At 29.0% G+C, this 13,865-nt stretch overlaps 4 protein-coding genes across 6 annotated transcripts; 1 reads left to right on the top strand and 3 right to left on the bottom strand.

The window, feature by feature from the left end:
* Positions 1-1,761: 1,761 nt before the first annotated feature.
* On the bottom strand, positions 1,762-2,918 carry LOC106431220. 2 transcript variants are annotated; one of them, XM_048747339.1, is made up of 3 exons: positions 2,344-2,918; positions 2,100-2,254; positions 1,762-2,007 (listed from the first exon to the last, which is right to left on the bottom strand). In XM_048747339.1, the coding sequence occupies exons 1-3, from the start codon at positions 2,594-2,596 to the stop codon at positions 1,891-1,893; spliced, it is 525 nt and encodes a 174-aa protein (XP_048603296.1). In that variant the 5' UTR covers positions 2,597-2,918; the 3' UTR covers positions 1,762-1,890. The 2 variants fall into 2 exon arrangements, with proteins under 2 accessions (XP_048603296.1, XP_048603295.1); XM_048747338.1 differs by having other exon boundaries at positions 2,085-2,254; positions 2,344-2,901.
* A 3,954-nt stretch (positions 2,919-6,872) lies between these two features.
* On the bottom strand, positions 6,873-9,122 carry LOC125581601. Its single transcript, XM_048747337.1, has one exon. The coding sequence runs from the start codon at positions 7,480-7,482 to the stop codon at positions 6,988-6,990; it is 495 nt and encodes a 164-aa protein (XP_048603294.1). The 5' UTR covers positions 7,483-9,122; the 3' UTR covers positions 6,873-6,987.
* Positions 9,123-9,314: 192 nt separating this feature from the next.
* Positions 9,315-10,656, bottom strand: LOC106431224 (phytosulfokines 5). The gene is made up of 2 exons (XM_013872035.3): positions 9,807-10,656; positions 9,315-9,696 (listed from the first exon to the last, which is right to left on the bottom strand). The coding sequence occupies exons 1-2, from the start codon at positions 9,921-9,923 to the stop codon at positions 9,580-9,582; spliced, it is 234 nt and encodes a 77-aa protein (XP_013727489.1). The 5' UTR covers positions 9,924-10,656; the 3' UTR covers positions 9,315-9,579.
* A 991-nt stretch (positions 10,657-11,647) lies between these two features.
* Positions 11,648-13,650, top strand: LOC125581600. Of its 2 annotated transcripts, XM_048747335.1 has the most exons (4): positions 11,648-11,829; positions 12,108-12,235; positions 12,425-12,500; positions 12,604-13,650. In XM_048747335.1, the coding sequence occupies exons 1-4, from the start codon at positions 11,749-11,751 to the stop codon at positions 12,841-12,843; spliced, it is 525 nt and encodes a 174-aa protein (XP_048603292.1). In that variant the 5' UTR covers positions 11,648-11,748; the 3' UTR covers positions 12,844-13,650. The 2 variants fall into 2 exon arrangements, with proteins under 2 accessions (XP_048603292.1, XP_048603293.1); XM_048747336.1 differs by having other exon boundaries at positions 12,425-12,661.
* Positions 13,651-13,865: the final 215 nt, after the last annotated feature.

Here is a 13,865-nt window from a genome sequence, read left to right as displayed (position 1 = left end):
CTAGAGTGTCCCAAAATCTTTAGAAAGTCATTAACCATTTTCAACCGTTGATGATTATCACTCAAAAGGTGAAGTTTATTTTGTTGCTTCGGATGCCCGTCTTTTCGTGTCATCGCCGGAGTAGCTTGTCTTTGACAATCTCTTCAAGCTTGTTTTCATAACTAACATTAAGAACTGAAACAGAATTGCAACGTTAAACAATAATATTAGTACTTTAGTATTAACCTAAGGACGATTATTATTGAAACTGAAGATAATTGAGCCGTTAATTACCTTACCTCTTGTTTTATATTATTTTCCCACAAATTCCATCTATTAAATTATACTAGATCCTGACCTGCGCGCCAGTGCGGGTATGAATTTACGGTTTTTGATTATTTAATTAACTAAATGATGTATTTGTAATATTTAATATATTATATTCACTAAGTAAATTACTTTTTTGGGGTCTTAAACCATTGATTTATGACAAATAGTCGATATCATATAAACAAATTGAACATATGCACGTAATTAGAGAATTGTATACGATATATAAAAACAATGGTTATGAATGTAAAATATGAAGAAATATTATATAATGACTTAGTATGGTATAAAAGATTGTAAATTATTTATACATATTTAAAGAAAATACAATGATTTTTTAAACTTATATAAAGGATTTAACATATAAAAACAGCTGATTTATGTAAATAATTTTAGATGTTTTATTAATAATAAATTATTTATATTTTTTGTTTTGAGATAAAGATAAAAATTAAATATCCATAACCCAATTATGTTAAAATACCTTATTAAGAAAGCCCATGTGATTATCATTAAGGTAACTGAAAAAGACAAACAATAAAATAGGAAGTTTAAATTCATTTTAGCATATTTCATTAATGTAACTGAAAAGACAAGTAATAAATTAGGCAGTTTTATTTGTTTTAGGATATTTCATAAATGCAACTGAAAAAGACAAGCAAAAAAATAGAGAGTTTAATTAATGAAGTAAGAACATTTTCAAATGAGTATTTCTCTTTTAATAATATAGATATGGTCGGTTAATCGGTATTTTCCTGAAGAAACGGTGATTGCTTGCTGTTTATAACTTATATGGGAAAATATACCTACATGTTCGAGCTCTTTTTGCAAAAGAATCTGTATGGGCATTTAGGTTTCCTCAAATTAAACATAATTTAAAGACATTAAACTGATCTCTAAAGGTCGAAAGATGATTCAACTCCTATTTGAAGGCTTTTCGGTCTGTAAGACTCCGATTACATTGGTTCTAGTTAACCGAACCAAATTGAATTATGCATCAGTCATTGGCATATTGACTTCTTTAACTATGATTGAGAAAAGAGGCCCGACCAAATGAGCTGCCTAACAAATTTTTAAAGCAACCAAATATGATTACAAATTAATATATTCATAACTATGATCATTTGTCTTTCGTTTAGAAACTTTTTAAGCGCCTATCATTTGGTTAGAGGAACGGTAGTTAACGACTAAACATCTTAATTTATGATTGGTTGTATGGATGATTTATGGTATTACTTAAAATCAAATTAGGTTGAACACAAACAACAATATCCATGGGTACAACAAACTGTCGGTTTTGCATATAATTTTTGAAAGAGGGAGTGTATCTTACAAGTTAATGCATTGTATAAACAGGGGAATAAATCAATTAATAATGTTTGCGATTTTGAATCTGCAAGTGATTTTGCATATTAATAAGCTTTTAAATCTCGAATATATTGAACGTTAGGACAGCTAAAGTTCTTTAACATATTTTGAATCTTCATTAAAGCATATATAACACTAATAACATCGCTTTACATAAAACTTTAATGTCAATGTTGTCGGATAGCTTCAAGGAATATCTACGCTTTTAAAGTCTCATGAGGGTCCAAGTTCCGGAATGCTGTGTAAAGCTGGCCTCCAGCCACCTCTACCTCTTCCTCCGCTTTGGCTCCGCCTTATAATAAACCCATCTACACCGTCTTCTCCGGCGACCTATATTATAATGCACTATTCTACACGTTACATAATACGGTCCTGACGATATTATGAGAGCATGGACATGCACTTACCGTATCGTTACCCACATTTTCACTCGGATCAGATTGTCGGTTGATCCGACCCGTTTCTTGACCCGTCTTCTGCTTGTGTTTCTTCCTCTTCTTCAGCTCGAGTCCTCCTCCTTCTTTCATTAGCTTCCCAAGCTTCACACACTTCTTCGTCGCAAACTCATTCAAAACCTCTTTTAATAAAAAACCATTCACATTTTTTTCAATAAAAATAATATTTTCTATATTTTGAAAAAAAAAACAGCGGGAGTTGAATGCATACCTTCAAAGCTGACGAGACGATAAACATGTCCGATGAGTAAAGTGTCATCTGGTCGAAGGAGCTTGAGCTGCTTCAAGAGAGATCCTTTCTCGTTCCTCAATGTCGGTGATGTCACTACCACCGCAACGTAATGACCAGGATTGGATTTCATGACGTCGCTTGCGGTCACCGACCAGTAAATCCTCTCAACCTTGTTCTCCGACGGGTGATGGATCAAAACCGTCGCTGCCTCCGCCGCTTGACAGTTCCCCATTTTAAATTTTTCGCTGATATGTTAAAGAAGAAAAGAACAAAAGTTTTGATGTTTTTTATGGTTGGGTTCTTGTCTGAAACTGAAGTATATAAAGAGAATATGTTAACCAAAGATGTCGATGGAGATTAAACGATGAGGTTAATAAATAATGAGGTTGGGGGTGGTCAATCTATTTTCCATATTTAATGATAATGACAGATGAATGCTGTGGGAAATTATTACATGTTATTAATGATATGCATATCACAACCAATGACTTAATTAAAGATATGTTTAATTCTTTTGAATTATTAAACCAGAGTTTATGGTATCCAGTTTAATAACATAAATGGATTGTAAATTTCAAAACTGACCATCCTTTTACAATGGCATTCAACAACTGGAATTTAGGAAGTACATATATTGACTAGTAGGTGTTTTCCTGCACCATGTGTATGTGTAGTAATAAAAATTTCAAATTTAAATTATATTGAATTTTTTTATAATATTTTGGAATTTATAATTTTCTACCAATGTTTAAAATACTTCCTCCGTTTCATTTTACTTGTCGTTCTAGATTTCGACACACAGATTAATAAAATATTTAAATTTATCTATTTACTAGATAAAAACATCATTACCAATACACCTAACCAGATTTCAACCAATAGAAAAATAGATTAGAATAAAAAATCAATAAATTTTGCATTGAAATCATAAAACGACACTAATTTTGAAACAAAATTTTTGCTCTAAAACGACATCTAATTCGAAACAGAGGGAGTATAAATTTAAATTTAGTTAAGCATAAAATAAAGATAAAATAAACATTTTGATTTATTTGAAATTATATTTAAGAAATTATATATATATATATATATATTCTAATTATAATTTTAGATAGATTTTCATTTATTTATTTTAGTTTACATAAATTAAATGAATTTGTATAAATTTTATTGAAAAAATGATATGGAATTTTTATAATTATAAAAAAAAACTAAATAGAATTTCTAAAATTTAAAATTTATATATACAAAATTTTGAAAATAATGTTCAGTGATAAAAACTGTATGATCATAAAAATAAACTAAATAATATTTTAAAATTTATATATATTTTATACTTATTATATTATTTAATATCATATTAAAATATATTTATTTTTATGATGATTATGAGTTATTTTCATATTTTAAAAAGTTTACCAAAACTAGAAATCAACATTAAATGCAATTGTTATATCATATTTTACCATCGACATATTATCAATTCTCGTATGGCATGCTATTCTTTTTATTGAAATTGATTGTAGAGATGACATATCTCAAATCATTTCTCAAATAATGTCTAGGGACCAGGGGATTTTAAAGTATATATTGATGTTTTGATAACTAATACACATATATTTTAATACGTTAGAAATTTTAAAAGGAAGCGTGTTGATTTGGAGTTACAGCATAGTATCAGACTGATACCCGATCATAATCGCAGTACCAAAAGACACTGCAAACTTTATTTTCGCTAGATCTGTTCCCACATTTTTACATACACTTTGCTGCACTTTATAATACTCAGTGATTCTTCTGAACTCATGCACGAGAATAAATTTTTTAAAATAAATAAATTATAGTATTGAAAATATTTGGTTTTGTATGTTTATAGGTTTTAAGTAATTTTTTAATTTGTTTGTATGATAAAAATTATATTAAGTATTTTTATGTTCTCATCTTAATCCGATATGTAATTTGAAATATAATATTTTGTATTAATTTAACTATTTGTCACGGTATGTTGATTTGCATATATTATTTTAAATTGATAATAATTTTTTTTGTTTTAATCAGGTTAAAATTGGTTTATTAGTAGGTAGTACAATTTATCCTCTTCTATTTGTAAATATATTTTATAAAATTTGAAAATAATAAATATTAAATCAGATATACATTAATAAACATAATTTGTAATATTTTTAAAATTATCAAACATGTATAAATTTATATATAATAGATAATTCATAATAATTGGTTGAATTAATTGTTCAGATTTTGATTGGTTTCGCTATTTATATTTTGGTATTGGGTTATATCATAATTTTTCTGTTATAATTAGACTAAAATAAGAATAATACTGTTAATTATACTTTGTTTAGTTTTGCCTTTGGTTGATAAATGTATATGTATGCTTTTATATATGTATTTCAATAAAATATATGTCTATATTTTATAAATTTATACATATTTCTTTTTTGGTTATGATTTTTGGACAAATAAAAAGAAAAATAATTTTTTCGTTTATATATAATCTATATTTTTACTTAAATATTTAATTATATTTTTTATGTGCTATTGTAAAAAGTAAATTTAAGCTAAAATTTAAGCTAAAATTTTAGTTAGTGCAAAAACGAAAAATTTAGTTTAAAAAGTTTATTTAAATTTTATCAATAAAAAAGGAAATAACAATAGTTGTTATTAATGGAAATTATATATAAATTTTTAGTTGTTATTATAGGTTTTAAATGTAAGAGTTTGATATATTTTTATATTAAAATTATTATTTTTATTTTCTATTCCTTTTTATTTATATAAAATAAATTAATTTTATTAAAATTACATACTTTAAATATAAAAAATTGATATATATTTATATTTAATTAAGATATTGCTTTTTCTATTAAATTCTTTTTTGATTTGTATAAATTTAAATTCTTTTTATTAAATTTATAAAAAAGCTATATGTTTATATGAAAATATTGTCTTTTCAGAATAAGGTGATTTGGAAATAAATACTCCATCCGCTCCTAAATATAAAAAGTTTAGAGGAATTTTTATGTTTCAATATATAAGAACTTCTCATATTTCTAGGTAACTTTAACTTTATCAAAAACTGTGTAACCAATCAAATTTAATAGTTTTATTTTGTAATTGGTTCCATTGTTTTTAATTTATAATTTTAATAATACATTTTAAATAAAATATATTTTCTTAAAAACCGTGTTTTACCTAAAACATGTTACATTTAGAAACAAAGAGAATATTAACAAAGAAAAGTTTGAATAAAAATGTTAATAATGTCACTATAATAATTAAATTAATTCATCAAGATTATTATTGTAATTAACCATTCTAAGAATCAATATGCGAGCGACACATAAAAAATGATTTCTCAAATAATATTATAGAGATATACTTTTTAATATATTATATAATATGCTCGGGTATGATGGGCTTTAGAATATCTTAATGGGCTAGACAAACAAAATGTAATCTGAAGTTCAAATCTATTTCTTACTAAGCTGATCCATATTTAAGTCGAACACGTGTTACAGATTAAGAACACCAAACATAAACCCAAGTCTGATACATATCAAAAAGGATTTGAGTATGAAACTATATAATTTCAAATATTTTTTTATTTTTGCTTTTGAAAAAGAAAATTTGAAACTTTAAATTTTCAATTTTGAGTGGTGAAACTTCAAATAAAATGGTCAATAGTCAAAACTCAAATTTGAAGTTTCATATTTTTGGTTCTTACAATTACACATCACAATTATGATCCTTAAATAATTATTTATCATTTTAATCCATAAATTTTTTGTATATCATAAATATTTTAAATTTGTTTTTATAAATTTAAGTTTTACACATAAAATTAAATAAAAACTTTAAAATAAGACAAAATATTTTAAAACTAGATTTAGACAACAACAATATTACAAAGAAACTTAAAAATGCAATACTTGATCATATATAAAATATTTATTGAATAATATGGTATTTTACTTGTAATTTAATTATGTATTTCTATGTAATTTTTTAGTGTAACATTTATTAATTAATATTGCTATAATATTTTTATATATGTGTTAGTTATTTATAAAATTTTGTGAATTTAAATTAATTATGACAAAAATAAAGTCAATAGCATAAAATAAAATGATTTTGAAATTTCATTTATTGAGAAAAACATCTTTAAACTTCGAATACAAAATTTTGTAAATTTAAAATGTCTTCTCAGAGATGCTCTATTCAACGGAAAAACAAAGATGGCTCATCAGCTCTGCATAGCATCTTCTCCATCAGCTTTGATTGGTTCGCTGAACATTTACTGACTCTGATACTCTATAAGTTACTGCATGTATCTCCTCGCACCATTACTAATGGTACCCCTAAACTTTACTAGTAAATGTTTTTGTTGCCCGTAACTTTTTATTTTGCTACACACACACCCCCCGCAAGAGAGTTATTTTATTTGTTATGTTCACGTTGGTGTCGTGTTAGGAGAGAAAGTTCTATTCTACATGTATTGAAATTTATATACTAACAAGAAACCTATAAGCACAACAACTTAACAATGAAAACAAAATCAATCCCTTTAAGAATCAACAAGAAATAGGAAAACAAAACAAAAATTCAAAGGGTCTTTACTTTTTTTTCTTTTATCTTGGACGTATAGTAAAAACTCTTATCTATTTTTCGTTTCTTGAATTTGTCAAATAGCAAATCCTCTTCTTCGAACTTATCACAAGCCTTCTCTTCATCGATCCTTCCCATCACTATGCAGCTATAGTTTCTTCGGAGGTCCAACGGTCCTCCAGTCGCCACCGTGATTTTTCCACCACCACGTGAGTAGTCCGAGACAAACCGGCAGCGTTCACGTGTCGCTGCCGTCGTCGTGGACGAATTGAGTGTGAAGCGACGAGGGAGAGTGGTGCTTGGTTCTTCGCAGATTTGGAAATTACCAGCCGGCAAACCGAAACCGCCGGAGCCACCACCACCACGAATGTAACCGGCGGAGCATGATGTCATGCTACGTATGTAGGCATCACGTGCCATGATCAAAAAACGAACCGGAGATTTCACCAGTTTTGCTAGGTTGCTCTCTTTCTTCATCTTTTTAGCTTTCATGATTTCAAGTGAAATAAAAAACACAAGACAGAAATAAATTATATAAGAGACAAGATGCTGTCCATGGACTTCGATATAAATGTGCCCTCCAATACGAAAATAAATTTATAAAATAAATTTATAAGTGTATATATAATAAATGTATATAGTTGGATGTTTACAGCTTGGGGGATACTTATCTTATTAAAAACAATATAATATGGACCTAGTTTACTTTCTCTTAAGTCAAAATGGGGTTGAAGTTGCAAACTATAGGCCGGCAATCGATCTTCTAATATTTTATAAAGTTTGAAATACATATCGTGGAGTGTTTAAGCTAATAGCAAGTATTAACATTTTAGTTTTCCAAGTTGGGATATATCCATCCAAAAAATTGCCAAGTACTCATCAAGATGTCATTAACTAACACGTATTATCTATAGATGGATTGGGATATGACACCAAACGTCATATATCTTTTTTTTTTTAATTATACGGGGTATCCTAACCCCACAAAAATGGTACAGACTAATCACGTGTTACTACGTGTCGGTTTCATGTCTCTAACGATACTGAAATATTAATTTTTTAATGACCGGAATTCAAACTCCGGTGATTTCACCTTATTGAGTTTTTGCCCTCAAATTAATCACAACCATACCACAAGCTCCGGTTAAAACGTCATGTATCTCATTTTAAACAATGAAAATACTGAAAACTATGACGGGGAGTGAAAGATTGGTTAGAGTCGCGCGACTTGAATTTAGCATAGTGATACAAATTTCATTATCATGCCACCAATTTGTCAAATACATGTTGCTTCAACTTTTAGTTTCTGCTGAACAAATGTTTTACACGGATTCATTTATGTAGGACAGCTTGAGATGTCAACAATCAATTTTGTATGCTAACTTTATATATATCGATTATAACATGCCAACCGATAATAAAAGCATTGATAATAGTAGTCTCTCACAAAAAAATTTCAATAAAAATAATAATAAACAAATTAAAAAAAAAGAAAGAGAAAAGTTGAGAAATATTCATCAAAATTTTCATTTGACAAAATGATTTCAAATGTATCAGAACATCTTATATCACAAGAAAATCTTTTCTCCAATGACTTATAATTAAAATATGTTTTGAAAATCAAGTTATCCCAAAAATTTATTTATGATCAAACTTTGAGGAATGTACTAAGATTGTTAACATAGAAAAAGAATTTGTTGAATCATGGGTTTATATCATTGACCTAGGTAGTTATTGATAAGTCTGGTAATATTTTCAACATCCACAAAATGATTTCAGAGTATGTATGTCTACAATCTACATATACATATATGGAGCCATGGAGATTTCTTATTATTTGACAGGTGTGTGCGTTTATTATCTTTAATTTGTGTGTGAGGTTTTAAAAAATGTTTCTGTATATATCAAAAATAGGGAATTAATTTATACAAGAAACTCAACTGTTTTCATTTAAGACAACTAAAAAGTAATGAAGATGTGATAAATTATTAGCTTCTTTGGTTGATGCATAACTTAGAGCATGATTATTAGAGAGTTCTTAATGTGGAGTTTTTAGCGTAATATAAGAACCCGTCTCTTAACTTTTTACTAAAAATGCTAAGAACCGGTTTTTAAATAAGAATTTTAAGAGCTGATTCTTAATTTTTTTAGTTAAAAGTTAAGAGACGGGTTCTTATATTCCGCTAAGAACCTCGTTCTAAGAATCTTCCAATAATCATGCTCTAAGATGCTTAAAAGGATTTTGATGTCTCAATATATAAGATATTTTCATATTTTTAGGTAAACTTTAATTTTTAATTTATAGTTTTAAGTTTTTAATAAAAATTAACTTTTAGTATGTGTTTTTTTACTAAAACAATTTATATTTAGGAACAGAGTGATTAGGTATCACTTCGTATTATAGTGGAAAAAGAAACCATACTACTAGTACCTAACTTTTCCACCAATAATCAATACACATACTTTCAGATCAAGTGATATAGATAAATACAAATGTGAAGTAGTTTGACTAATAATAAAGAAAGCACAATGACACAATATATCATTTACCAAAATATTCCAATGAATGATTAGAAGCTAATTAATCATTTAGGGATTGTGGTTTTGTGTGTAGATGTAATCAGTATGAGCAGCCAAAGTTCTACGTATCAAGAAGCATTCTTCTTCTCCAACACCTTCGCAGTTTTCCTCTCCTTGTTCTAATTTCTGTACATAAAAAAATAATATGATCACTAAATTTAAATTGTTTATATCTCCATCATGTTTATTAATTCACTATAAATAGAATAAGAAGAGTGATGGTGAGGTTGGGAGACCTCAACGGAGATTTCTCCCGGATAAACGGACGTTGGAGTAGGCTGGGCTGATGCGTTTGTTAGCGTGGAGCAGAGGAGGAGAACAATGATAAAGAAGAAAGTTGTGAACTTAGCCATTTTATGATATGACTAAGTACTATACGGTTTCTGCTAGTTATGAAGTAGATCAGATCAAATATATCGAGAGAGAGGTGATGACTTAAGATGGGAGGAACTTGTATGAGATTTAGGTTAGTATTTGGGGAGTATTTATAGAGAAAACATGAGATGAGATAAAGGTTCAGCAGAAACCTGAGCCATATAATCTTGAGTAAGTGTGCGTCATGAAACCATTACATACCAAACACGCGCATGTATATTTTTAATTGCTAAAATTGAGTTATATATGAAAATAAATGATATGTAATTAAACCATTGTTTTTGGTTGGTGAATCAGGCAGTTTCTGGTGAAATTGATCAATGAGGAGTCAACTATATCTTAAATACCTACATGCATAAATAGAAGAAAGTTGGTGGCGGATGTATCTGTACACTCTGAGATTCACCTAATGATTCTCGTGTGAAGTTAGTTGCAGTATACACTAATGAGTGTCGTAGTTAATTACTTATAAAGCATTTCGCTGGTTTTTTTTTTGGGGTCAAAAGCATTTCGCTGGTTGTAGATTGTAATTAGTGAATAATTGGCTATTTCCAACGGCCCCCCGGGAATTCCTTCCTGTAATTCTATTATTTTTGTTGTTGGTAAGTAATTATTTTACACATACGTGTGATACGTCGGCTTCAGGCCCGGCTCAAAATATAATTGGGCCCTGTCTTGTTGAAAATTTGAAAAATATTTTCTATAGTACTTATGAAAACTAGACTTTTAAATTATTAGAATTTTCAAATTTTGGGCCCTAAAATAATAAGGATCTATATATATAAAAATAAGTTTGTTTCACTCCTGTGCGTCCACGTCAGCGCTAGGTCAGAAAGTCGAGGTTTGTAGTGCCGCCACGTGTCCCGTCCGTACGAAACGCATCACTTCATTTATTTTTAATATCTGTTGGGCTTTTAAGGTTAATCTTATATATTCAGTGTTTTTGGGCTGATAAATTCGTATGGTTAAGTTGGCCCGATGGCCCATGAACAGAAACCTAAATCTGATGAAGCAAAAAAGTCTGTGTGACGATTCCATTAGAGAGACTGAGATGTAGAAGTCTGTGTGCCGATTCCATTGGTTGGGTTTCGATCAGTACTTTCGACTTCTTTCCATCCATCGAAACGAGATAGCTTCTGGATCCATCGCAGTAAACAAGATAGCTTTTGGATCCATCGCAGTAAACAAGATAGTAAGCATCAGTGTTTGTTTGATTTTCGTAATCTCTAGATTATTTTAAGGTTCCTTATTGTCTCTTAGTTCCTTATTGATGTTCTTATTGGATTGATCATCATCATCTCCTCCGATGTTAGATCAGTCTTTTTGAAATTTAAATTTTTTTATTAATGATTATATTGCAAGAGGGTTAATTAAGAATATAATGGGATTATGGAAAATGCAAACGTGAAAACACCACTAGGCACTAGCTATGTTTCTAATATATTAATCCAATCAACATTAATCATTATCATATTAGGTTGAGGTATAGTATCGTGAAAAAAAGTTTGATTTTTAAAAATGCATTCATTATTTGTTTCTAATATGTTTTGTTTCACCACTACCTACGTCTCTCGAAACAATGGAATTCAACATCAACAAAACTGTCACAGCATGGGAAGAAATGTTTAATTGAAGAATGAATTTGGAACATATCGCATTATAAAGGTAAGTAGGTAACTGGATATTATATTCGATCTTAGATTTTATAGAACGGAGTACATAGTAGCATGCCCAAATTAATAAAGTTTTTGGCTTTATTGCTCGAAACAAGATTTCAGGTTCAAAGAGTTGGTCAACATCATAATGCACTATCCTCAAGGGAATCATGGAATTTATAAAGATGGAAGGCCTATCTATATCAAGAGCCTAGGACAAGTCATCCCGGTAAGTATCATGTACTAGAAACATACAAACATTGTGACCTTTAGGCTTTAGATAATGTGAATACATATTGTGAGAAGAAGATGGATCGTTGATCATCGATCATGTTCTTGATAATGTTTATATGATTCTTGCGACAGATCTGTTTCTATTGATCCTTCACCTAGATTTCATGATTTGGATATGTTCTCTGGTCTCACGTTAGTTGTTTGTTAGAGATTGATTTTGATTCATATAAATGAAGCTCATGATTGCTGGATATTTATCTGATAATGGTATAGGTCGATGTCCACACATTAAAAGTGTCAAGGTTAGATATGTGGTTCCGAGTGGAGCTTTGGTTGGTATCTACGAGGATCTTGAGCTCAAAGATGGGGGATCAAACTACCTTGGGAAGTGTATCTCTAAAGTGAGAAACTACATTGTCCGTGAGAGAAGTATTATCCGATTTTTTTCCTTTTTTTTTGTTGATGTCGGCTGTTGGCAATGTGAACTCGATCATTGGCCCAGCGTTAATCTTTCCTTGTTTTATGTTTAGTGCTACAAATTTGTTTCTAAAACTGTTTTTTCACATTCATGTATTTTTTTGTTCTTGCAGGATCCAAGATCCAACTCAGCAGACTGATATTGACAACTTCATGGTCTCTGGAGAGATGGAACCCAAAACGAGCCGGGTTGGTGAAATCAAAAGATGATTCAAGAGAAATTCATGTTTTATGTATTTAGTCAATAATGAAAGATGATTCTGACCATCTTGGTTCTTCTTTTTGTGTACAGCTTGTAGCCAATTGTATTTTTGCTGTGTGCAAAGCTGGGGTCATTGACTCATTGTCTATGGCATTCTCTCTACAAAGCGAAAGTAGGAGAGCAAAAGGTAAAAATAAATTAGATGATAGGGTAATGTTCGGCACCAACAAAGATGAGGGGAAAAGGCAAACAATAAAAAGAATTAATGATTACATTTTTACGTTTTTTATGGTAGATAATTTTATAAATTTTAACAAAAAGGGAAAATAGTAGAGTTGGTATAACTATAGTTAAATTTCTGATTTGTAAATTTCTATCTTTTGGCTTATTGCAACAGTCACTGTATTCTAAGGGATGTGGTACAATAGCAAGTTTATACGTGTCTATATTCTGAGTCATGAAAGCTTTGTAAACTACTTACTTGGCTCTACTTAAGAGCCAAAACCAATGTATGCTGACTCTTTCGAGAATTACAATCAAGAAGAAAAAGAAAGATTATGCAACAATTACTTTTACGTGGCTTTCTCCGAGAAGTAACAGCAGAGGAAAGTGCCAATGAGAAGAGAAATACAAACAACATGGATGCATTGATGGTTCCATAGATTATATGATTCTCTATATCTATCTAAACTTATTGGTCATCCGAACAATTTAACTAAGTTTTACTAAGAAAATTTTATATGCTTCATAAAGTTCTTTATGAACTTAACCAAAAAAATATATTGGTTTAAATTCCATTAACGTAAAAATACATTTTCTTTTGTAGTCTACATATTATGATTTTAAAGTAGCTATTGGTTTGAATCTATTTTATTAACTTTATATTATAGTAATAGACTATAAGGGATTATTAATTTCATAGTAATATAATTTTTAAAAATTCTAAATGAATGAGTGTTACTTAATCCGAGAATGTAGTATGACCTTGGCTGGTTTATTTGATAAAAGTTTTAATAGAATGTGTGTTTACTTAAATAGTCAATTTCAGATTGTTATGTTAAAAAACAAATTGTAAATTGATTCATTTTTCACATTATCTAAATCAATAGGTTTAAGAATGTATAAAAAAGTACCAACGCATACACAAACAAATATATAAGAATGAAAAATAATTCATAATTTATGTATTAAATTTCAACCGTAGTGACATGCATTTTTATTTTACTTAATTTTATAATAAAAATATAACAAACACTAAAAATTTAAAATAATTGCATTAATGTGATGTTAGGAGTTTTCAAGGCTCATAAGACAAATGTTGTAATATAATTGATTGTCGAACCAGTTCTGAG

The sequence above is a fragment of the Brassica napus genome, chromosome C2 (genome assembly GCF_020379485.1).
Source record: "Brassica napus cultivar Da-Ae chromosome C2, Da-Ae, whole genome shotgun sequence".
Lineage (NCBI taxonomy): Eukaryota > Viridiplantae > Streptophyta > Magnoliopsida > Brassicales > Brassicaceae > Brassica > Brassica napus.
This window is presented reverse-complemented; position numbering and strand designations above follow the sequence as displayed.